Raw genomic sequence first — 24,067 nt, 5'->3', positions numbered from 1 at the left:
TGTGCGTAAGATTTATGGCTTAAATGGTGCCCTCCAGCATTTAAAAAATATAAATATTATGAAAATTCCTTAATAATACCTAGTATCGTAGTTGCCCCACAAATCTTTGTGCTTATTGTATCATTGGTCAGTAACTGATTACAAATGCAATAAAGTGAACAGATCACAGTCTAAAGTATAATACAGTGAAACCTGTTCAAATTGGGACCTGAATCCTGTCTATTTTGGAACAGTTTATTGGTCCCAGGGAAACTCGTATGTATTATGTGCAATTTTCCCTGAATAAAACAGAAAGTGTCCGAAGCGAAAATGGAAACTGTCTGCTACTATTAAAAATGGAAATAATATTTTGAACACACTACTTTAATGTACACTATATTTTAAACAGTGTGTAATTTAAAGGAATGTACGAAATATGTAGGTTACTAAGATAAAAACAAGTTTTCTTTGCAAAATTTTAGAATGTGCGAAGATGTGTTGGCCTTGTCGTCATAAATTTTATTACTCTGTTGACTAAACAGACGAGTCACTTCAAAGATATTCCATGCTTCACACTCGTGTATTGTCATAGCTGGGCAGAACACAACTGTAGTGATTTTGTCGTAAAGAAAAGTCGCTTAAAAATGTGGCATTATCATTAAATGATGAAGTAAAGTTATCAAATTAAAAAGAAAAATGAGAAATGAAGTATATGGGAAGTTCAGTTGTGGAAAACTCAGGCTATGACACATTAAAAAGTAAAAATGGCCAATAATGGTGACATAAAAAGGAAATAGAAAGCAGCTGGTTATGTGGAAATAAATTAACTGTTGTGAAGTGGGCTCTTCATGTCCTTTCAAAGAACATACCAATTTCTGAATCTATTTTGTAAAGCAAGCCCTTAAACTAGCAAAGAAATTAAATAAACCAGAATTGAAGGCTTCTTCTAATGGGTGGCTCATAGTCGAATTGAATAATGTGCAGTGATATACAGTACATTATTATAATATAGTGTTAGATATTAAATTTCATGTGATTAGTAAATTTTAGTAGTGTTTCATGAGCTAGTTATGATTACATTTATAAAATGCGATTTTTAAGAAGATATGCCAATGGATTAAGCAACAGAAAGCTGATTTAATGTGAGTAGTGTTAAACAGAATATTTTGTACTTTTTGCAGTTTGTGGCATGCCATTTTGTTTTTATTTAAACAAATGATAAAATATTCCTTTTTAAGTTTATACCTGAATAATACGGAAACCTGTCAACAACGGGAAAAAAATAAGACCATGTCACTTCGTCTTGAACAGGTTTCACTGTATCTGTATGATTTCAAAACAATGCAAGAATATTCATCTAATATCCTTCTCATCTGAGGATGTTTATCATTCTTTTCCTGGTTTGAGCCTTAAAACCTTAGTTCAAGTGGAAGCTTGCTTGAGTCATTGTTCTTTTATGCCTGGCAGGGCTCTGTTTCCTTGTGGAGATAACTTGGTGTGTATCATTGACGACAGAGAGGATGTGTGGAACTTCGCCCCCAACCTGGTCCATGTGAAGCCATACCACTTCTTCCAACATACTGGTGACATCAATGCACCACCAGGCCTTGCCAAGTGCGAGAATGACGACAAAGAGGGTTTTGACTTCACCAAGATGTCAGGTGACATTGTCATATATATTTTTCTTTAGTATTAATGTTCGCAACCTGTGCAGATTTAAATTCGTGAAGTGTAGTTAACTTTGTTTAAATGTTACTAAATTCGATGATATAACAAATTTTATGCTCGACCATGCCGAAATGTAGTAATTATACACCTGGTAGCAGCCCTTTAATGGACCTCATTAAAGTACACCTATTCATTAAAGTTAAGGTGTTCCACCAATCAGAAAATACCATTGTAGCAATATGAAAGCGCAAGTATCGATTATTCTATTCTATTCATTGAAACGTCACGGAGGCTGGAAATCCATTACTGTCGCAGAAGGTTATGTTGAAGAATCGACCCAAAATAAAATTGAAATCTCAAATACAATATTAAACTCAGTCGAAAAAAATAACGCACAAATTAACATTAATTCACCGTCATCTTCCAGCCTTTCACAAAGCACATTCCCGCAAATTCATTTCACCAAGTGCACAATAAATCACCTATATTTAAAATAAAGTCAGTTCTGTTACTATAATAATTAGCGTTAATTGTAAATAATATTCAAATAAATTCAATTTGTCATCTCGTTTTTCAATGTCTAATTCAGTTTCAAGGTTATATCAAGATTAATGTTTATTTTACTCTCTAGATTATATCAAGGTCAATGTCGACATTTGTTTTTCGGAAAAAATCAATACTTTCGCGTCTGCGCACATCTCACAATTTACGAGGTATTGCACAATGCCAGCTCCGCTCCTCAGTCAGATAAGAATAACATGAATACTTATGAATAATTTCACGTTAGAAATATGGTCGAGCATAAAAAGTCGTATGAAACTTGACTATAATGGTAATTACGCTCGTATGAAAATTATGAAACTTGCTTGCGCTCATTTCATAAACATACTCGCGTCTTAAATACTACCATTATAGGCTCGTTGCATAATGTACTATTATCTCACTATACATATTTCACTTGTTGACCACTTTGGAGTAGTAGTCAGCTTTTCTGACTGTGAAACTAGTTGACCTGGTTGGGACAAGTTGTTTGGTTGAGGTTTTTTTCCAGAATTTTCCCTCAACCCATGAAGAGCAAATCCTGGGTAACTTCTGGCATTAGACCCTGGGTTCATTTCACTGTCATTGTTACCTTCATCTTCATCCATCTTGCCTACTTCCATACTCATATGTCATCCTGTTTTGCAGTGCTATAAGAATCCGACCTACTGGATGCCCCAACCTCAGAACAGGATTCTTCATTACAATCGCCAAAAAGCAGGCAGAGGTGCAAGTGGCTACATGTGAAGTGCAGCATTAGTAAATAAGGAAATAAAAATTTATTTCAGTTATCAGAAATGTTTAAATATAAAAATTTAGTGACAAGTGACGGAAATAGAATTCATTGTTCTGCTAGTGCACAGTATACAGTTCCAATATATGACATAGTGAGATTGTGAAAGGGAAGGAGTTGTAATAATAATAAAACTAAATCTTCTTGTCTTTGCTCTCTTTCCAGAGCCTTTCACCCCATCTCCGTCTTCCTTCAATCTCTCTCTCCTACCTTTGCATCTCCCCTCCTTTATAACTCCTACATCCATCTCATTCCCAATGTCTTTTCTTCCAATTCCACTCTGTTCTCCATGTCCCCTCTTCTTTTTTATGCCCATTTTTCTCTATTTATTTTTTCTTTCCCCATTTCAATCCCTTTCTGTTTCCCTTTTCTTCTTTTCCTGCCTACTTCCCTTATCTTTTTCCTCCTCTTTATCCCTTCTTATTTCATCCCTATCCCACTCTTTCTTCATCTCCCTTTTCCGTTCCTATTTTTTTTCTCTTTTTATCACCTCTCTTTGCTCACATCTTTCCTTCTTCCTATTTCATCACATCTTCCCTAACTGTTCTAATTTTTCATAGTTAGTTCTCTCTCTGCTCTCAAACTCTTCTCTTTCCTATCGTTTTTTCTAACTCCTTCCTTTACAGTCTAAACTCCCTCTTTTTTCTCTCTTACATTATTCTTCTTACGTATTTTCCTTCGCTACCTACCATTTGTCCCTTTTCTGCTTACACTTTCTCTTTATCCTTTTGTATTCCACTCTTCATCCTCCATTCTTCCCTCTGCCCCCTTTTTCTTCTTCTTTCTGAAAGATTGATTTACAAAATTTATAAGGTGTCTTGCCAGTAGTGGCGGAGCTTGGTTTTGTTGCGCTTCCCTGCTGCTTAAAAAATTACGATCCCTTTAACTCCCCCCTCCACTTAGCCCTCAAGTTATCATGGCACTTCATTGTTAAGAAACTTACACTTTTTTAATGTAGAGGGTTGTATTATTTATTTTATACATAAGTATGGTTTTAATACAAAAGTCAAAGAAATGCTTAAAACTTATTGTTCTTTACGAAAGAATCTAAACCTTCTTTACTCGGCACTTTGATGCTGCAAATTAATCGATAATCAGCTTAAAATTTGTCTCCTGAACTATGTTGTTTTCAATGCTCAAAATAAGAAGTCCATTGAGTCGCTCCTGTGACATACTTCTAAGGCAGCTCTTAATTGGCTCCAGTTTTGAGAATGATCTCTCAGCCGTCGCACTCGTCACAGGCAATGTAGTAAATAAAATGTAAGCTGTACAAATGTCAGGGAAACTGGCGGACAAAGTTGAATTTCGACATATAATGGCTGATATTTATGGCGTTTTTTATTTCCTTTCTCAGAATTAAATGGAAGCTAACCATTTGTTGAGGGAAAGAATCCCTTAGATCTCTATTATATTGGTAACTTTAACATTTTGACAAGTGTCTGAAGGACTCAAAACGTTGTTTCATTCGGGAAATTGAAAGGTCCAACACTTTAAAATAAACCATTTTTTATTGCGCCCACAAACCTCTTGCGCCCTGCCCCTGCTTGCTAGACTCTTCAAGTGAATTGAATGCATTAGTGGACGAAGAAATTAGGTAACATTTTTATGAAAATTGAGTTTTCTTATTGAATGAAGGTGATATGTAGTGATCATTCACATTGCACCTTATTTCAGTTTGTCTTGTCACAGAATATAGAAATAGAAAGAGGATGAAGGAGTATGTTATACATGCAAGTATGTTTTTTATGAATGAAAGTGTTATTTGTCTATGGTAATATTTGTAACATAAACTCCTTCATCCACTTATGCCTTCAATTCTTTCTGTACTTTTTTGTCCTGTCCCCATAAGCATAAGTCACTTGCACATGAGACTAATGATAACTTTTATATTTACAGACGTGAAGGAAAAAGAATCTGTGAAATGTAAAGTGAAGGAGAATGGTGAAATGAAGACCTCTGAAAAGCAAGAGAAAGAAAGTGAACAATGTGACAGTGAAAAAAGTGAGGAGAGTAAGATAGGGGCAGATGCGTGTGTGATGCAGGAGACAGTGGCGCTGTCTGGTGAAGAGGCTGCAGAACGGACAGGGGGGGAGCAGAACACTGAGGTGGAGGTTGAGACCAGTGCAGCAGTGAAGGACAGTGAACCACGTGAGGACACGAATGTGGATGAGTCACCAGCAGGAGACCTGACAGGCGATCTGGAGATTTCAGACGAGGAAGCAAGTCAGCAGAACAAGGCAGACAAGTCCAGTAACGGTACAACAGAAGAAAAGTTGACAGAGCCGTCAAGTGGAGAAGGAGGTTGTGAAAAGGAAGCAAGTGGGGGCAAAGAAGAGAATAAGGGTGGAGGGACAGTGAGTGTGGGAAAGGAGGGAGGGGAGGAGGACTTAATCGAGGTTGAAGATGGTGATGATTACTTGTTGTACCTGGAAGAGATTCTCAAGACAGTGCACAAAGCTTTCTATCAATTATATGACGAGCTGGACGGCAAGGTGCCAGACTTGAAGGTAGTGATTCCATATGTGCGGCTCAAGGTGCTTGCAGGCACCAGTTTGGTATTTAGTGGACTTGTTCCCACGCACACGCCTCTTGAGAAGAGCAGGGCATATCAGGTAGCCCGCTCCATGGGTGCGCAAGTCACACAGGACCTGACTTCTGAAACTACACATCTCGTTGCAGTTCGACCTGGTACAGCCAAGGTGAATGCAGCACGACGAGCTGGCCGTAACATATTTATTGTGACTCCGGACTGGCTCTGGTGCTGTGGAGAACGGTGGGAGAAGGTAGACGAACGGTTAGTGTTGATGTGACGTGGATAGTAGTACAGAGATATTTCTAAATCACATTGCTTGTTAAATGGGTCACCAATTAGCTGAATTGAATAGCCTTCTTTCGGACTAAAATTTTTCTCTTGTTATGTCCCAAACTTTTGATATGTATTCCTGACTTACCATCATCCACATCACAGATCAGATCTGTTGACATATATTGTTACAAATAGTTTCAGCATACTTCTTATTGGCAGGTCTTTAATCTTTCTTTCACGAAATAATTTGCTCTTATGAGTGTCATTGGATGCTGAAATCAGAATATTTGTGTCATATATACAGTGTTTCAGGAGGAATATTAAATATTTTTGTATGTTGTAGCATCGATATTTCTGAGTACAAAGGGTTCGTATAGCCAGTTGATTGGAATTTTGTAGGTGGGTAAATGATAATCACCCAGTAATTCCATTACTACTGTTCACCTGCAATGGTATTAACACCCATAATTTGATTCAGTGGTCCAACAAAAATTCACATGCCACTGTAGAACAAATTACCGTAAGTTCCATCTAAACATGTGATTCAGTATGATCTACAATCACTTGAATGGCCCACTGTGTTACCAAATCATCTTATAAGGCACATTTATGTACCATTCTGCAAAACAAACTTTCACTATTATTGAAGGAGGTTCCCTTGGTTACTAGAGTCTTTCAGAATGTTGAAGCTCCTGCACATCACAGCAGTAACACTTTCTGTGAATGATAGATCGGCTGCAGTGGTCTCGTTCGTTGGCCATCAAGATCTCCACATTTCACTCCCTTAGATTTCGGTTTGTGGGAATAATGAGGAATACAAAGGAAAGCTAAATACAAGATACAATTTGATTGATAGTGTTGCTGTGAACAAAAGGTCCAGATGATCTCATAAGAAAATGTAGGTCTACTATTACCACAAGCGTTGCAAAGTTCATTAATGTTGGCAATGGACAAAATTCCAATCAACTGGCTTCATCTCTTGCTTGAATGTGTTGCAGTTCCTGTATGTGAAATGGATAATGAGCCTTGCTCAAGTATTGTTCGCCATACTGTTACATGTGGAACATTGATATGTATAAAATTCTACATGCGCTTATAGTAGGACTACAGACTGCTAACTGAAGAATGTGTTCTACTTCATAATTCATGTGAACATTCTGACGTAGTTTGATTGCTAAGAATAGTACTAGTCTTAACGTAATATGCAGTAGACACAAGCATACACTTTTGAACCTGGTAATTTGAGCATAGGAAAACATTGATAGCAGTGGCATAGCATCAGGGGAGACAGGGTAGACGTTGTGTACCCAAAAGTTACGAAATAATTCATACTACATGTATCTATTATATAATTTTCTTATATATATTCTTTTTGAATTTCTAAACATATTTCTTTTAACTTCTGATAAAGTTAATAAAGTTGTGCATAATCTATTTTAGACACCTCAGAAATAAGTTTCCTGCGGCCATGGTGGATACTGCATGTGGGGTAGACAGAACACGATTTGTCTCTTCTGTCTGCTTCAGTTTCTCGTAGCTGCACCAGAGTACCTACTATGGCTTCACTTTAAAAACGTGCGCATGCAGGACCATCTTCTTCCCTCAAACACAGCCTGCTTGCACTATAGTGATACGTTTTTCCTTGTGCTGCAGTTTTTAACATTCTTTATCAAGCATGGAAGAGATCAGGTGATGATCGACATGAAAAATGTGATTTGATTCTGTTAGTTTTCTTAAAAGCAATTTGTCTTTAACACTGAGCAGAAGCTGAACTTAAGTCTAAAATTAATAGACAGTCCTCAGTTAAATTTGTCCCAAAAAGACAGAAATGTGACTAGAAAATGTTAAAGTACTTGATACTCTAAATGTAGATGGCTATGTGGTTCTGGGCAAGTGAAGAAACTTGGAGTTGTACTGTATTTCTGCTGTAAAACACTTAGAAGCAAAAGCTATAAAGTATGCAGGGAGAAATACATATTAAAAAATGCAGAAGTGTTCCACATGTTGGGAAGAAACAATAGAACACTGGAGGAAACATCATGCTTAGAAGCTGTAAGACATAATGAAAATGTGACACGGAATAAACGAAGATTTGGTCACACTGTTGATGTAGTATGACACTTCGGACAGCAAGAATAAATTAGCCTTTAGATGAAATCAAGAAGCTCAAGAATCAATGAGTAAATACAGTTATTTAAAAATCCTAGACTTAATAGCAATAGAAGAAGTTTTCCATAAAAGACCAACTTGAAAGCAGTTCTGTTTTTAAAGGCACATCTCCAGATATTCAGAAAGATTTGATCTACTCTGTCACTAATGCTTTAAGGGAAAATATATTATTGCTCTCGAAATGAGTTAGATATTTTGCGTCTATCTGTACTTTTATGTTATGCTTCACCACTGATTGACAGTACTCTACAAACAGGAACAATAGCACTTTCATTATAAAAACCGTAAATGAACACTATTAAATTAGGTACTGAAAGAACTTATTTTAGGCACCTAAAACACATTTTTAGGACCTAAAAATCCGCGATCTATTTATCACTATCAACAAAACACGAAATACTGTAATCTTTCCCCACCATAGAAAGCCTTAGTCCCTGAATTTTAAAAACATCAGCTAAACCAACATTATATGACACACCCTCCAACCTAATTTCCCATTTTGAACCATAAGCCATAATTTTCTTTCAATTTTTGAAGCCACTGCTCTCTGTTCCAATATACAGGAAATTTTTCAGAATCTAAATCTGCTGTTTCAGAAACACTGAAAAACTAATTCTGAAATATGAACTGCTCTCTTACTGATATGTGCAATTCAAATGTCAGTTTTTCCTTTTTGAATTACAAACCATTCTAGCATGTTTATTTTTGCAGTTGAACTACTTAATATCGTGTTCCTTTAAAATCTGGCATCCAGAATTTACAATAATGAAAACATAGGAAATAGAAAATTAATTTTAAAACAATACACTTTCCTTTATCAGATGACGTAAATATGTTAGGAGAAAACGATTAGGGAAAACACGGGAATTTTACTTGAAGCAAGTAAAGCGATAAATTTTGAAGTAAATCTCGAGAAGACGACGTATATGATTGTCTCGTGACCTGAATATTGTATGAAATGGAAATATAAACATTGGAGATTTATCCTTCGAAGAGGTGGAAAAATTCAAATATCTTGGAGCAACAGTAACAAATATAAATGACACTCAGGAGGAAATTAAATGCAGAATAAATATGAGAAATGCTTGTTATTATTCGGTTGAAAAGCTTTTGTCATCTAGTCTGCTGCCAAAAAATCTGAAAGTTAGAATTTATAAAACAGTTACATTATTGGTTGTTCTGTATGGTTGTGAAACTACTCTCACTTTGAGAGAGGAACAGAGATTAAGGATGTTTGAGAATAAGATTCTTAGGAAAATATTTAGGACTAAGAGGGATGAAGTTATAGGAGAATGTAGGAAGTTACACAACGCAAAACTGGACGCATTGTATTCTTCACCTGACATAATTAGGAACATTAAATCCAGATGTTGGAGATGGGCAGGACATGTAGCACATATGGGCGAATCTAGAAATGCATATAGAGTGTTAGTTGGGAGGCCAGAGGGAAAAGGACTTTTGGAGAGGCCGAGACGTAGATGGGAGGATAATATTAAAATGGATCTGAGGGAGGTGGGATATGATGATAGAAACTGGATTAATCTTGCACAGGATAGGGACCGGTGGCCGACTTATGTGAGAGTGGCAATGAACCTCCGAGTTCCCTAAAAGCCATTTGTAAGTAAATAAGTAGTAACACTTTCCTTTATGGATAAAAATCGCGCTACTAGGGCACACAACTATCTTACTTAACGAATTCTATCTCAGCAGTTTGGAGACAACAATGGAAATCAAAGCTAACCTGTCTATCACTCAACTATAGTCTGTCAAAAAAGTTGTGTGAATTATGTTTTGGATAAATAAAGCATTTAAGCAGGAGATAAGAGCTTAGTTGCAGCATGACATTATTATTATTATTATTATTATTATTATTATTATTATTATTATTATTATTATTTTAATTGGTTATTTTTAACATAGCATATTGGTATGAAATTTCTTAAATAAGAAATGCCGGTATGCAATTTGTTGGTGTAGAGAAGTGCCGTTATGACATACTGACATATACTGGTACATTTCGAGCACTGATCATTGGCCAATAAGCCGTCACGATCAGTTGTAATCTGTGCATTTATTTACATTAAGAACAGTAGTTGCTTTATATAAGCATAGCATTTATTAGAAGTACAGTCTTACAAGAATATAATATTGTTGAGGTTATTAAGTTCTTAGTTAAGAACTAGTGATGTCAAATACATGAATAGCCATTGAAATTAAATTGCATATGATAATTTCCTAGCGGTGAAATATCTGTGCGTTTATTGAACATTCACGTAGCCTACAAGACAGTATTCACAATTGCTGTATCCTCTTTACTTGAAACGTGTCGGTCACAAAGTTATTTTGATCAGGCCATAAGTACATTGGACCAACTAATACAAAAACCAAGTTTTACCTGTCTGCTAAAATTAGTTCAATCTACCCATACTATAAAGTTATACAGCATTACCAATTTCAAAGTAGGAACTATTTCCAAGAATCTGAATTAGGTAAATCATGTGCGTTACTGACTCCTTTTTTTCACTTATAGTTCATTTTTACTGTACAAGATATTTTATTATTAATTTTTTTAAATAAGTAGTCTTTCCAATATTCAATGCATTATTTCAGAAGAATATTGTAAATTTGCTGTGCAAAAGTAAGCATTTGCTATATCAAGTATCTAAATAAAATTGGAAATTTAGTTTCACAGACTTATGTATTGTGTAAATACGATCTTCTAAAGGATGGAAATCATCTACTGAGCTGTGAAACTCTTCCAAAGTTATGAATAAAAATTATACATTTGGTCGTTCTTAACATTTGATAGAAAATACATGCCTATCATTAAATACTAAACATTATGATGTCTATTCTTGTAGCTACTGTCAAAATCAGGGTGAAGAATTTGAAATGACTGTAGGAATTCCATAAATTATACCTTTTTTTTTTTTTAAGATGGGACATGACAGTAGCGTTGCGATCGGAAAAACAACTGAATGTCACATAGCATGGTAGGCCTGTTGCTATGGTTATAACGGTTGAGTTGGAGGTTACAGTTTCCACATGGCGAGTGCTTAATAGCTCTCTTGGTGATATTTATTGTGCACAAAATTGATATGTTTCGTCTTCGATTCTCTGTCGAATTTTGTATTGTTTTTTTTACCTTCAAGTCAGTTAATGTTTTAATCTAACGTCAGTTGCTAGCTTCCATCAGCTGACAGCATGGTAGTTCATATTGACAACATAGCACTGTAGTTCCAAGCTCGGCCACTTAACTGTCATGTCCCATCTTTCAAAAAAACAGGTATAAGTGTAAACAATATTCATTGAAATTTTAAGAAACCTAAAGATCCATCAACAGAATTAGAATTACTTTATCCCTATGTGGCTAAATATTGTTAAGAACAAAAGAATGGTGAGTGCAAATGTGTGAACATCATTTTGTTGAAATATAAAAGATGCAAGGCACAATTTAGCAGAAATTAATAGAGTTTTACAGTACTAATGACGTATCATGATGCATCATGTAACTCGGTAGATATTGAAAGGTCTTTCTTTCTGTAAATTAGTTTTGTCAAGCAAAAGTCACAAGTTTGAGAGTAAAAGACATTAGAAATTGTAGAGTCTTTTTTTTTCTTTCCATATATCAATATTATGAAGTGCATTAAAACTTCATTTTTAGTGCCTAAACATTCGATACCTAGTTATAAACACTGCTCAGCTCTTCTGGATTGTTTCATTCCAAATAGCTGACTGTTAGACATAAACCAACCAAACAGCCAGCCAGTCACATTAAACTACGACCATATGTGCTTCTTAAAATAGGTATTTGCATTTTCTGTTGATAATCACATCCAACATTGCACCACATTGGCTGTACAACTTTACTTGTTTCATTTTATGAATTATTATAGTAAATAGAAGAATGGTAGCTAGAAAGAAATGGGAGTATCTCAAGAAAACCTGTACTATAACACCTTGTTTCTTTTGCCTTCATATTATATGTTTGGTGTTTCACATACTCGTTGTCTATTAGGCATAGAATGAAAAGAAATTTTGAATGATCGATCGTTCATCCTATGTTAAAATCATTTGCACTATATTCCTGTTTATCTTCCACGACGTATTTCACTTTCAGTTTTCCTTTATGTGGGTATTTATTTGATGATTTAAACATGTGAAAACCCCATTCTTCTGTTATACACTTTACTTGAAAAGTTATTGTTATTTAATTTAATTTAATTAATTTATTTAATACTTTACACTTGAGGTACATTAGGCATTGCAGCCCGAAAGAGCAGAAGCTCGTCCTCGGGCGCAGTTCAGATCAGTTATACAAAATATATCACAAAATTAAGAGAGTTCATTGAGCACAATAACATTAATAAATGGTAAAATACATACAGCATGTAATAATAGGGTCTATATACAAATAGAAAATACAAAAGTACATAAATATTAGAGTATCAATTTTTAACTCAAAGAGCTTAAACAATTAATAATTAGTCTGATTTGTTTCTTAAATCTATATGTGTTAAGTGTACTTAGCTCAGGGTAAGCTCTAATTAAAGCATTATATATTTTGAACATGGGTTTCAAATTTGAAAAGCCAGTACTCCAGCTGTAGCATAATGATGATCTCATCTTATTGTATCATACTTGATAACTTAGTTTTTGGCGCCCATTATGGATATAGTAAGTATTTTGCATTAAAGATTATTGTGAGTTACAGTGGAATGCCTGTCATCTACTCATTCAATCAATTGTAGTATGTTAATTAAAATTCAATATAAACTCAAAAGTTAAAGAAAATCACTATTATACAGTAGTGCACTAACCAGCGAGATGTCTCAAATTTATTCTCAAATATGTACAAACTTGTGTTCACCTTTTCGAGAGATAGATCCAAGAAAAGGATCCAGCAGTCACGCCAGACAACAGCATATAATCAGTCATCTGAATTCCAGTTAATGTGTTAAGTCCCTTATGTTTCCATGTCTCTTGTTTATTGTATTCTTCAGTAAATTTGAATTGGAGAATCTGAAATGAAAAGCCGACATCCAGGTCATTTACTAACTATGACTTCAGATTATAGACTGCTAGATCAAATAAAAGATTCAGGTAAATGTACAAAATAGGTAACCGAAATAATGAGGAAATATTGATGTCAATTCAGAAGCTCATTTTGTGTCTGAATTTTAGTCATTGCAGTGTTAAATACTTACAGATTGTACCCTTTGGTGCGGGGTGGAAGTGCAAACAGACATCCACCTGCACACTGCGGCAGTCCTGAACATGTTTCCTCACATCAGCAGCCAGCAGCACGGCAACGCACACCCAGTGGACGGTTCATGGACACAATCAATCCTCTGATGTCATTTTCGTCCGAGGACATTGCCAACATGGATCGGGAGGTGGAAGATATCTTCAATGAGTCAGAGAGTGAAGGCGAGCAGGAAAAGACAGAACCCCAGCAACCACCAGTAGTTAAGCAGAAGCTGCAGAACACGGAATCAGGCGATGAGTCCAGCAGTAGCTCTGCAGACTCACTATCATGTAAGTCAGACATGCCAGTCAATCTGAATCAAATCATTTACATTGTAACGTCTTCTTTCTAAGTCCCTTAAATAATAAGAATAATGTTTATTGCCAGAAAAATACAATACAAAGAAATTGTAAATTTACAAAATTCTAGCACTCCCCTGAAAGAGTAAATGCTACTACTATCTTTTGGATAATCTTTTATTTTTTTTTTCTCCTTGACTGCCAGAGACCTCAAGGATTACTACGTTGAACTGGAGCCAAGTCTGGACACCAGCGATATTTGTGTAATTTAAATTATGGTTTATTTAACGACGTTCGCAACTGCAGAGGTTATATCAGTATCACCGGTGTGCCGGAATTTTGTCCTGCAGGAGTTCTTTTACATGCCAGTAAATCTACTGACATGAGCCTGTCGCATTTAAACACACATATGCCATCGACCTGGGACGGAATCGAACTCGCAACCTCGAGCACAGAAGGCCAATGCTATACCAGCTACGCTACCAAGGCCGACGATATTTGTGTAATTGACATAGATTCAAAACCGGAGATTTTTGCATGTTATTACTATCATTTTTAAGTTATCATCATTAATTATTTTATCTTGTTCTCTATTAAAACCAAAGATATACCTAACCAAATAAAAATAACAAAGTAAAACATTAGTAATTATAAATGCCTGCCTTATTATTCATATTTTTAAAGCTCCTTTCTATATCCAGAAGAGATCAGTTTTCCAGAATCATTTTGTAGGAACCTTGACAGTTCATTTTTAAGTTCATTTGGACATAAATCTGGGCCTTTACAAGTTACACTGATATTCTATTTTTGTCATCTGACCATAATGCTTTCATTACACTAAACACTTGTCTGATGTGCGCATTACTGACTGGAATAGTGAGCACATGCTGCATTATTTTGAATAGGCTTGGTATATATACTTCCTCAGAAAACATACTCCTTCGGTTTATAACAATTATTATCCTTCTTATCAGGCGTTGATATTACATATTTCAAAGCAGAAAACTCATTATACAATTAATTTCAAGTTTCTTCCCCACCTCAAATCATTAAATTAAAATAGCTTTGGTTGATATAAATCGAGCACAGACACACATTGTCATTGTCACTAAAATTATACCACTTATTATGGTATTATAGTAATTTGTCGTAAACCACTGCGCACTTTTCACTAGAATATGCTTTTCTGTTGTGGAAAGTATATCCTCTTTTTCCAATTATATGATTGCTTTGCAAAAGAAAGTTAAAGTTTCATTTAAAAAACACAAAAAGTGCTCTGGTATTTAAATTAATTTCCAAATAAGGAAATGTATTTTTTCTTTACCTCATTCTAAACAATACATATTCAAAGCCCGTCATCTTTTAACAAGATGCTCAATAGCTGGCTTCAAAGACAACTATTGCAAACAATATGTAGTATTTCACTGTAAAGCTGCATTGACACGATACGAGTACAATCAGACCGAGTTTGCTTGAATGGTCACTCGAATGCCACTCATATCATAGCAACAGATAATACTAGTGCACTTGGAAGCTGACATCCGACACAAGTTGACTAGGATCATGCTCAGTTTTTACGATACAAGTATGAATTAAAAATGGTGACTGATAGCGGAGCGTTGAAAGATCACACTCAAGAAAATGGACAGAGTCTGAAACAGTACAATTAGTCGAGTTGTATAAAACAGAAGAAGTGATATGGAACTTAAGACTGCCTGAATACAAAAACAAGGACTTGCAGGCCCTTACAGTAAAGCATAAACCTCAAGAAGAAAATTGTAGATTAGGTTTAGCGCCAAAATATATTTAATACTAATTATTAAGTACTTTGTTTATTTTACTATCCACATGTACAATACAAAATTACCCTTTCCTTACCTTTTCAAGTGACTGGGTTCAATCAGAAAACTTGAATAATGTAAAATTAATTATCCTAACACAACACGTGTAAGCTGTGCAAACACTTCCATGACTCAAGGGTAGACCTACACTAAAAATAAAGATTCCACAGAAAAATAACAATTAATACATCACATATTCATTATATATGAGGTCTCGCCTACCTCATTGAATATTACACGACTATTATGAAGTAGCCACTGTGTATTATCATCATTTAATTCGAGAAAAATTCGTTCCTGGGTTTGATTCCCGGTGCCGGAACGAATTTTTCTCGAATTAAATGAAAATAACAATTTCTGTACAGCGCATGCATTATGTCCTGACACTCCCCCACTCTTCCTACAGAGCTGTGCACGAAATCAGATGAGTCTACTTACGAATTATAGGGGAATGGGTTTGTCTTTGCCTTGAACTCGGTAGACACACACCCAACCTTCCCTTCTATTCCTACCCCCTCCATTGAAACGATATTCCCCTACTGCACATCATGAGTGTCTTGACAAAATGCATGAGCTGTAGCTGCTAGGTTTGGATTCATTTTACAGAGGAATCCATGTAGATATCATTAAGCTTCAAAACTTTAGTCATAACAAGTTCTTGATTGGAGATATAACCACATAAGAAGAAGAATCCGTGGTGCTATAGCCCATGAAGGGCCCAGACCGACCAGCCGGCTGCTGGCCTCACATCCACATGCCGAAGCAGAGGTGGACGATCATCCAATCAGAATGGAGGTATCATGTGGTTAGCATGATGATCCCCCCAGCCATTATAGCTGGCTTTTGCAACTGGATTTCACTACCTATTGCAGCTCCCCAAGTGCATCACAATGCTGGGTGGGCACTAGTCCCATACACTGGCCGAAATTTCATGAGAAAATTTCTTCCCCCATGAGAACTCGAACCAGCGCGCATTCCGTAATGCGAGTTCTAGGCAGAATGCCTTAGACCACTACGCCAAGGCGCCGGACGACATAACCACATACCTATGTAATAATTAATTTCTCTTGAACTGTAGCTTTTGAGGACATACAGTGTATAACGTTTCATGTGTCATTTCATTTTATGTAAGATGGAAATTTTTACAGCCTATTTTAAGTAAATAGTCATTTCGTGTTTTTTTTTTTATTTCCAAATAAAGACACATTAATTTTTAATAAAAAAGGATTAGGGAACCTTGGTTCTAGGTTTAATGTTCAATTAGTATGTAGATGCACCCAATTTGTCACTGCTTAAAATCCAGTTGTGGCTGTTACTTCTTCTGTTTGCTATACAGGGAAGAGTTTGGTGTATTTCTAGCTTCTTTATTAATGTGTCTACAACAGTTCCAATTCCCTGCAGGACGAGATCTGCCATTTTTAAAATGAACTGATTGGCGATACATGTCAACCACTTCTAGAAGTGTGCTCGTATGAGCTTGCTCTTATGAGAATATTTAGTATGATTGCACTTGTATCATGTCAACGCAGTTTAATCATGCTGAGCAAATTCACAAAATGACCTCATTTCCTTGGAATTTTTAGAAGATGGAGAATTGTCTCAATAGATTTTAAGAGCATGGGATTCCATGTCGTATTTTGAATCCATATTTAGCACATTTATGTAATATGTGACAACAGTTGGCTTTAATCAAGTTGATGTTTCCTTCTTTCAATCTAGTATTATCGTCCTGTTCATTACGTTAACATGTGAGCTGCTTTTTTTTTTCTATGCCAATAGAGTAACAAGGAGGTGGGGACCAATAATGAGCATAGAAATCTTTTAACTTGCTAACATTAATCTATTGTATATACCATAATTTAACAGAAGCATTGTCCAGTGAATGTGAAACTACATTGTTACACTTAAATCATTTTCGAATAAAATAGATTTTATTTTATTTGAAATTCCCTCAACGAATTTGTTTGTATCTTCCTATAAATGAAGAATTTCGTTATACTTTCCCTTATCTTTGGTGAAGTGAGTTACAACTAATGGAAAGATTTAAGAATGGATTAATTTTTCATTTGCTTGCTAACACTTTCTTTGTGTCTATCTGACTGCAAATGTTCATTTATTGCCTTAACATCGTCATATTTAACAGTAAATGAGATACCATATATTCTGCATTTGTGCATAAACTCATCATTATTACCTTCTAGTAATCACTTCTATAGTTCTTGTCCCGTAACCATTCATTATGGAAAAAACTTAGATATCACCTTTTCCTTTTCACTTATATTCACTGAACCATTAGCATTATTATATTATAATGGTACAGATACCATAGTTAGCATATATAATTAATAGTGCTGTCGATCAATCTAAATATTTAATCGAGTTGAAAAAATGTTTTAGTATACTGTAATACACAGTTATTGTTAAATTTAACTTGTGGTCGGTGATAAGCATAAGTATTAAATGTTATATATCTGTATAGTATTGCCTATTGTATCATTACATTACAAAACAACTATTTTAATTGCTTACTAACATATTTATTATGAGGCTTATAAATTTATTGTGTCAATTTCTTCGGGAATTTTTTAGACAAACATAACTAACAAAAAGTATGAAGACTCACCTAGTTAATACTGCTTCATAGCCACCGGCATGGCTCAGTCGATTAAGGTGCTTGCTTGCCGGTCTGAAGTTGCGCACGGGCGCAGATTCGATCCCCACTTGGGCTGATTACCTGGTTGGGTTTTTTCTGAGGTTTTCCCCAACTGTAAGATGAATGCCAGGTAATCTATGGCGAATCCTCGGCCTCATCTCGCCAAATATATATCATCTCGCTATCACCAATCTCATCTACACTAAATAACCTAGTAGTTGATACAGCGCCGTTAAATAACCCACTAAAATAAATAAAATAAAAAAATACTGCTTCATCCATGATTTTAAACACGTGAGTGCATTCACATGCTCCGAATTAAGTGCTGCTCTGTGTTTAGTAACAAAGTTTCCTGCATCACTAAACACGAAAAAAACTTTTTTTCTGTCAAGCACTTCTCCACAATTGTTCAATTTAAATCCAAACATTTCACCGAGTTTACCTCTCAAATTCTCATATGACATAATGGAGTTTACACTTTTCACACACCACAGGAAACTGATTTTTTTCTTAATCAAACTAAACACACAACCGTCATATACAAACTCAGTACAGAAACTGCAAGCACCTGCAAAAGTACAGCGGTCAAAACAGAAGATTGGCCCTATTATAATCCGAATTACCAGATTTTAGAAAAAGTAGAAGATAGTTACGCTGTCACTTGCACACAGTGTAAACATGGCTATTTTATAAGGAATGAGGAGGAAGACGAATCCCAGAAACGTATGTATTTCATATGCTAGGAAGATGAGCTGACAACAAGGTGGAAGTTTTCTTGGAAAACCATAAAACTTATAAGGGTTTCGCATTGTGTTTCAACTTTCAATAGAGGTAGACTAGGTCACTGTCCTCATATCTCTATCTCTTTCTGAAGCGTTATGCAAAGATTTTCTGTATGCCACCTGGTTTACAGTTAGAAAATAACAGTACTATTGTGCATTTAAGTAAGCAGTTTCCGAGAGAGAAACATTGTCGGAATTTTTAGTATGAGTTTGTATTAACAGAATAATAATTAATATCAACTACAACCGATTAATTTTAATTGATCGATTAATTGATTAAATCCCACAACACTAATAATTAATAATAACATAATAACTTTAGGTAATGCAATATAATATTTAAGTTAAGCCTGTAAACTGAGCTCATTAACCCATAGACCTTAAGCATATATTCCAAATCCAGCACTCCAGGCAGCACCTGAAGATCTAGCAACCCTTGAGACCTCTCTGATTACATGTGATACTTGCTGCTGTTCTATGCAGGTCGTGAAAGTTCGGCTGATGATGCACGTCCTGGCCAGGCAAACATCGTGATCACTCCTGAACTTATTGCGCAAGTTAATGAACATGTGAAAACAGACCATTGAACAATAATAAACATTCAGTGTGAACAGTTGCAGGTGACAATTTGGGATATGGGAGAGTTGCGTGTAATGGGTGCCAGAATTGTTGTCAGATGTGCAAATGACACTGTAACTATGCCTAATACTGCAGTATTTGCAGTGATATTACAGTGTCCCAATGTCTCTTAAAAGGTTAGTTTTGTTAGATGAAATCTGGTGTCATTTCGAATACGAAACAAAACATTCCAACATGCAATGAAAACTCCAGTATCTCTCCCCCATAAAAGTTCAGAGTTACACTAACAGCAGAGAAGATCTTCTTTGTGGCTATTAGGAACTCTAGTGACCTTTTCACTTGACCATGCTACATAGTAGAGAATAATGATTACAATGTTAAATTTGTTGTGAGAGAGAAACACTTGGTCAATTTTGCCTGATGCTTTCGAATTCATTGAGTTCTCTTATGTATTATCAGTTTAGAATATAGAATCTTCAGATTCATATTCTTCATAAAAAGAAACAATGATAAAGATTTTTTATTACACTTAACAAACTTTTGTCCTTGGTTGGATTTCAACCTGCAAACTTCGAAATTGAGACTGGCATGGTAAATTTAGAAATGCTTTAAGACTTGATTGAAAAACCCAAAAATCGTCGTCACAGCTCAACCAGTGTGAAAGTCTGAAATCTGTATGTGTGTATATATCGTATTGTGACATATTTGCATAGGTGAACATCCACATGGCTGGGGTAAGAAAGGTCCAACAAAACGCAAACGCATTGGAGCAGGGACGGCCACAGAATCTGATGGTGAGGAAGATGACGAGGAGGATGACATGCCCAGTGCCAAATTCCGTCGTGGAGAAGCGCTACCCAGTGACCTGGACCTCGGGGAGGAAGAAGACAGCTGTGGCAGTGATGAACCTCCAGATGACATTGATGATGGTGATTGGAACATGATGGGTGCCGCCCTTGAACGAGAATTCCTATCAGGCAATGGCGACTGAAATCACGCCACTCTACACAGGTGAGCATTATCATTGATCAGTTAACTGAACTTTTGGTGCACACACAAAGAAAAGACTTCCTGCATATAGGCAGATAGAAATTAGAAAGACATGTATCAGAACAGATAATCCCGTCAGTTTCTCCAAATATTCTTATTGCTTAAAGTTTAATTTTTATTTTTTTATGGCATTCATTATTAAATTGTAGTAGTAAAAGAAAATGTTATAATTTTATAGGTGAAAAGGTGAATACAGATATAAAATTAAAATAAAAACTTCTAAATAAAAAATAAAATTGAAGATATACAGTCGACTCCCATTAATTCGCGGTAATTAATGCACGAACTTTCGCGGAATATCGAAAATCGCGAATTATCAGCAAAATTTTTTATTATTTAAATTTCAGTTAAAGTTACTCTCATGGTCATATATGAGTAAAAATAGGAATGTGATATATGAGTGTTATGAATGAACACTGATTTAGATAATTTAATTCGAAGAGGAGATATTGTAAGACCTGTATTAAAGCACAAAGAATTAAATGGTTTAGTCATTAATAAAAGTGAGTCTCCTTTTTCCTTTTATATTAATTTTACTATTCATTATGACTAAGATGTAAGTTACGTCAAGCCGACCACATCCAGTTGGTGATGCCAGCTCGCTGTAGATGGTACAAATAATTTATACCAAAAGAAAGCAGAGAGCGCTGTAACCTGCACAATCAACATCGAGCAGCCTGCTGTGTCTATGTGAGAGCAGGACAGTAGAAACAACTACTGTATATGACTCTACTCCCCTGTAACTATGACAACAGCAGTTCAACCAAAAAGATGAAAAGATAACTGTTAATTTAATAATCTAAATATTCATTGTTAGAAAGCATGAATTGTAATAATATTATTTAAATTTAAATTTCGATTTTCAAATGTGACTGTAATGAGTCTGATTTCAATTATTCCACCTTCGTTTTAAGAGCTGAGAGTGAAAAAGAAGTTGGATGATCAGAGATGAGATAGAGGAAGTGTCTGTCAAAATAATTAAATTCTTGATGAGAGTAGCTGGAAAAGACTAGCTATGAAGATAAAAGAATGGAGAAAATTTTTAAAGAAAGACAGATTTTCTTGAGCCAATATTGATTATTTTATTTTTAAATCAGTTATAAATGCTGTCTCTCGCTAGTTGTCAACAATCAATACTGACTTGACTGTAAGTAGGGAATCTGCTGTCTCTGTGTGTGTGCATCCTTTCTCATGATCTCATGCAAATTAGTGAGTTTACTATCGAAATTTTGACAAATGTACTATAACCGATTTATTTGTTTGCTTGCAGGGTGTCTGATGTCGAAGAGTACAAGTAATGCGACTGGTTCCAAACCCTCCCACTTCTCCTCCTTCCCATGTCAGTCAGAATCTGATCTCTGTTGTGTGGTAGGTGCAGGTTGTGACAGAAATGGCTCTCTAGTTTTTTAACATATTAATTCCTGGATACACAATCAGTAGTTCCAGATTATGTTTACAGTGATATGTGACGTCCAGTACAGTGAGGAAGGAAAGTCGCTTCACACTGGAGGGAATGGAGTGTACGTGCTAGCAACATTAGTTATGTTGGTAGCCCAAACTCCTGCTTGTAATAACAGCATACTCAGTTATACAACCCCACTGAAAGACATGTCATTGACCCGGTCCACTGCTGCCAACTGAAATACTTTCTCTAACAGCAGAGTATTACTCACCTCAGTGCAAAAAGACTTCCCTTCTGCACTGTATTTTAAATTGAGTCGAGGCTAACCTCAGGTTGATCCTCTTACTGCCATTGAGAGAGTTAAATAACATCACAGGATTCTTGTACAGTCCCTTTGTCCCACTCTTTAGCATGATTGCCCAAGAAATTCTGCTTATTAACATTGTACAGTTGGCCAAAACAGTGTTCCCACAATATCAGAATTTCTGGGATGATTGAAGCTGGATTTCTTTCTCCTACAAAAGAATGTTAACAGTGAATTCAAGAGGCAGAAATTACCAGAACGTGTCAGCTGAAAGAAAATAAGAGAGAGAAAAGTATTTTTGACGTTAGGAATTTTCCTGGATCTTTTAGTCCATCTGGTCCACACCTGGTAGTGCTTGTGTTACAGCAAAAAACTTCTAAACAGAAATAAAGAATCCAACACATATTTCTAACTCACTGGAAATGCTTTACAAATTGCATAATAATATGTATTTAATTATTTCTTACAAAACCACATTCCAATCTGAATCTGTTCCTCAGACTATTTATGAAAACCAGGTGCAATGTTGCTGATATCTTATACTGCAACGAAACTTCATACATTTTCTCCTCGTTCTTTGTTTCAAAGTTGATGTTTCGGACATGATACTATTATTTTTGGGCACATTTGTGTGAATATTTGCAATTAATGAATTTTTTTATTGGCTACAGTAAAATTAAATTGCGAAAAACAGCATATTTGTAGTCCTTATTTTGGCTTCAGGTTATCACTTATTTCCTAGATATTCTTTATTAATTAATTTATTTATTGAAAGAAAAACTGCCACATGTGTACCTGCAGCAAAAGATGTGAAATGTGGTAGAGGATTGTTGCAAGTTATTTCAAGAATGACATAGAAACCAACAGTGGAATTTGAAATGGCAAACTATTTTAAATAGATTTCGAGAATATTGAAATAAATTATTTTTTTAAAGGCTAAACCTCTATTTCCAGAGCTCAGGATACGAAATTATTTTTAATCATAGCCTTACATTTGCTTGCAATTGGCAATAAGCTCTTGTAGTTAGTGTTAAATTTCAGTCACGAAGATTTCATAACTTTCAGAATGTTGACTGTATTATCAAACAATAGTTCTTTTTATATATCTGAGCCTGGAAATACTTCCACTGAAGTCAGCTTTTTAAAATGACTCGACTCTTATATCGTTCTTTGATATAATATGAAGAATGCAGAAAGGATACAGATTTTATGTTTGGAGTGGGCAACCCTTACCAAAGTATTATTTACAATATGAAGTTGAGGATTACCTGTCAAATAGAAGCAGTACTTACATTGAAGACAAGCATAATATTTTGTTTATCAAAGTGGTATTGTTTTGTTAATTACCTATTTTGTCTTGTACATTTTTGGTAATACATGCTGTTAATATCTTTATGAACATCAACAATAATAAAAAAACTGGAAATCAGTACGTTTTTCAAGTTGTATGGGAACACATTTGTATTATCCAATTGTAACAGTGTTTTATTTGCAATAGCAAAATGAAATCTCATTATGAAGTATTTCTCGCATATAATATCAGTATGTACATGCCACTGCGCTATATAGGAGCAAGGAAGTAAAGCTCCCTATATTTTCTGCATTGTGGCATTAGAAGAAGATGTCACCAGTACTACAGTTCGACAACCTTCAACCATGTAAAAAATTCAGTCATTGTTGGATACACACTTTTAACACTAGCCTTTGCTTCGGATAATGAAGAATATCACTTCGAAACTGGTCAGCCAGGTAATTTTCTAATGTTAAACACAGTAAAGAAGTTATAAAGTTAATCAGTGATTAGATACGGAAGCCAGCATGCTAAGTTGCTGACCACCAGATTTGTTTATTGCATTAATGGTTGTCTGATTCATTTCTACATTTAATACTTCATAAATGTCTCTGTTGCTTATTTAGCCACCATTAATGCTATATAGGAGCAAGGAAGTAAAGC

General features: G+C 35.3%; 1 protein-coding gene across 2 annotated transcripts in view; it reads left to right on the top strand.

The window, feature by feature from the left end:
* Positions 1-23,542, top strand: part of Fcp1 (RNA polymerase II subunit A C-terminal domain phosphatase Fcp1) — a 38,534-nt gene extending 14,992 nt beyond the window's left edge. The window contains exons 5-9 of one of the 2 annotated variants that reach the window (XM_069816281.1): positions 1,447-1,640; positions 4,877-5,774; positions 13,165-13,493; positions 20,071-20,368; positions 21,678-23,542. In XM_069816281.1, coding sequence (XP_069672382.1) covers positions 1,447-1,640; positions 4,877-5,774; positions 13,165-13,493; positions 20,071-20,348 — 1,699 coding nt within the window. In that variant the 3' untranslated portion in view covers positions 20,349-20,368; positions 21,678-23,542. The remainder of the gene's footprint in view (positions 1-1,446; positions 1,641-4,876; positions 5,775-13,164; positions 13,494-20,070; positions 20,369-21,677) is intronic. The other variant, XM_069816282.1, reaches the window with a different exon arrangement.
* Positions 23,543-24,067: the final 525 nt, after the last annotated feature.

Source organism: Periplaneta americana, chromosome 17, assembly GCF_040183065.1.
Source record: "Periplaneta americana isolate PAMFEO1 chromosome 17, P.americana_PAMFEO1_priV1, whole genome shotgun sequence".
Lineage (NCBI taxonomy): Eukaryota > Metazoa > Arthropoda > Insecta > Blattodea > Blattidae > Periplaneta > Periplaneta americana.
Note: the sequence above shows the minus strand (reverse complement) of the source record. Positions and strands in the feature narration are given on the sequence as shown.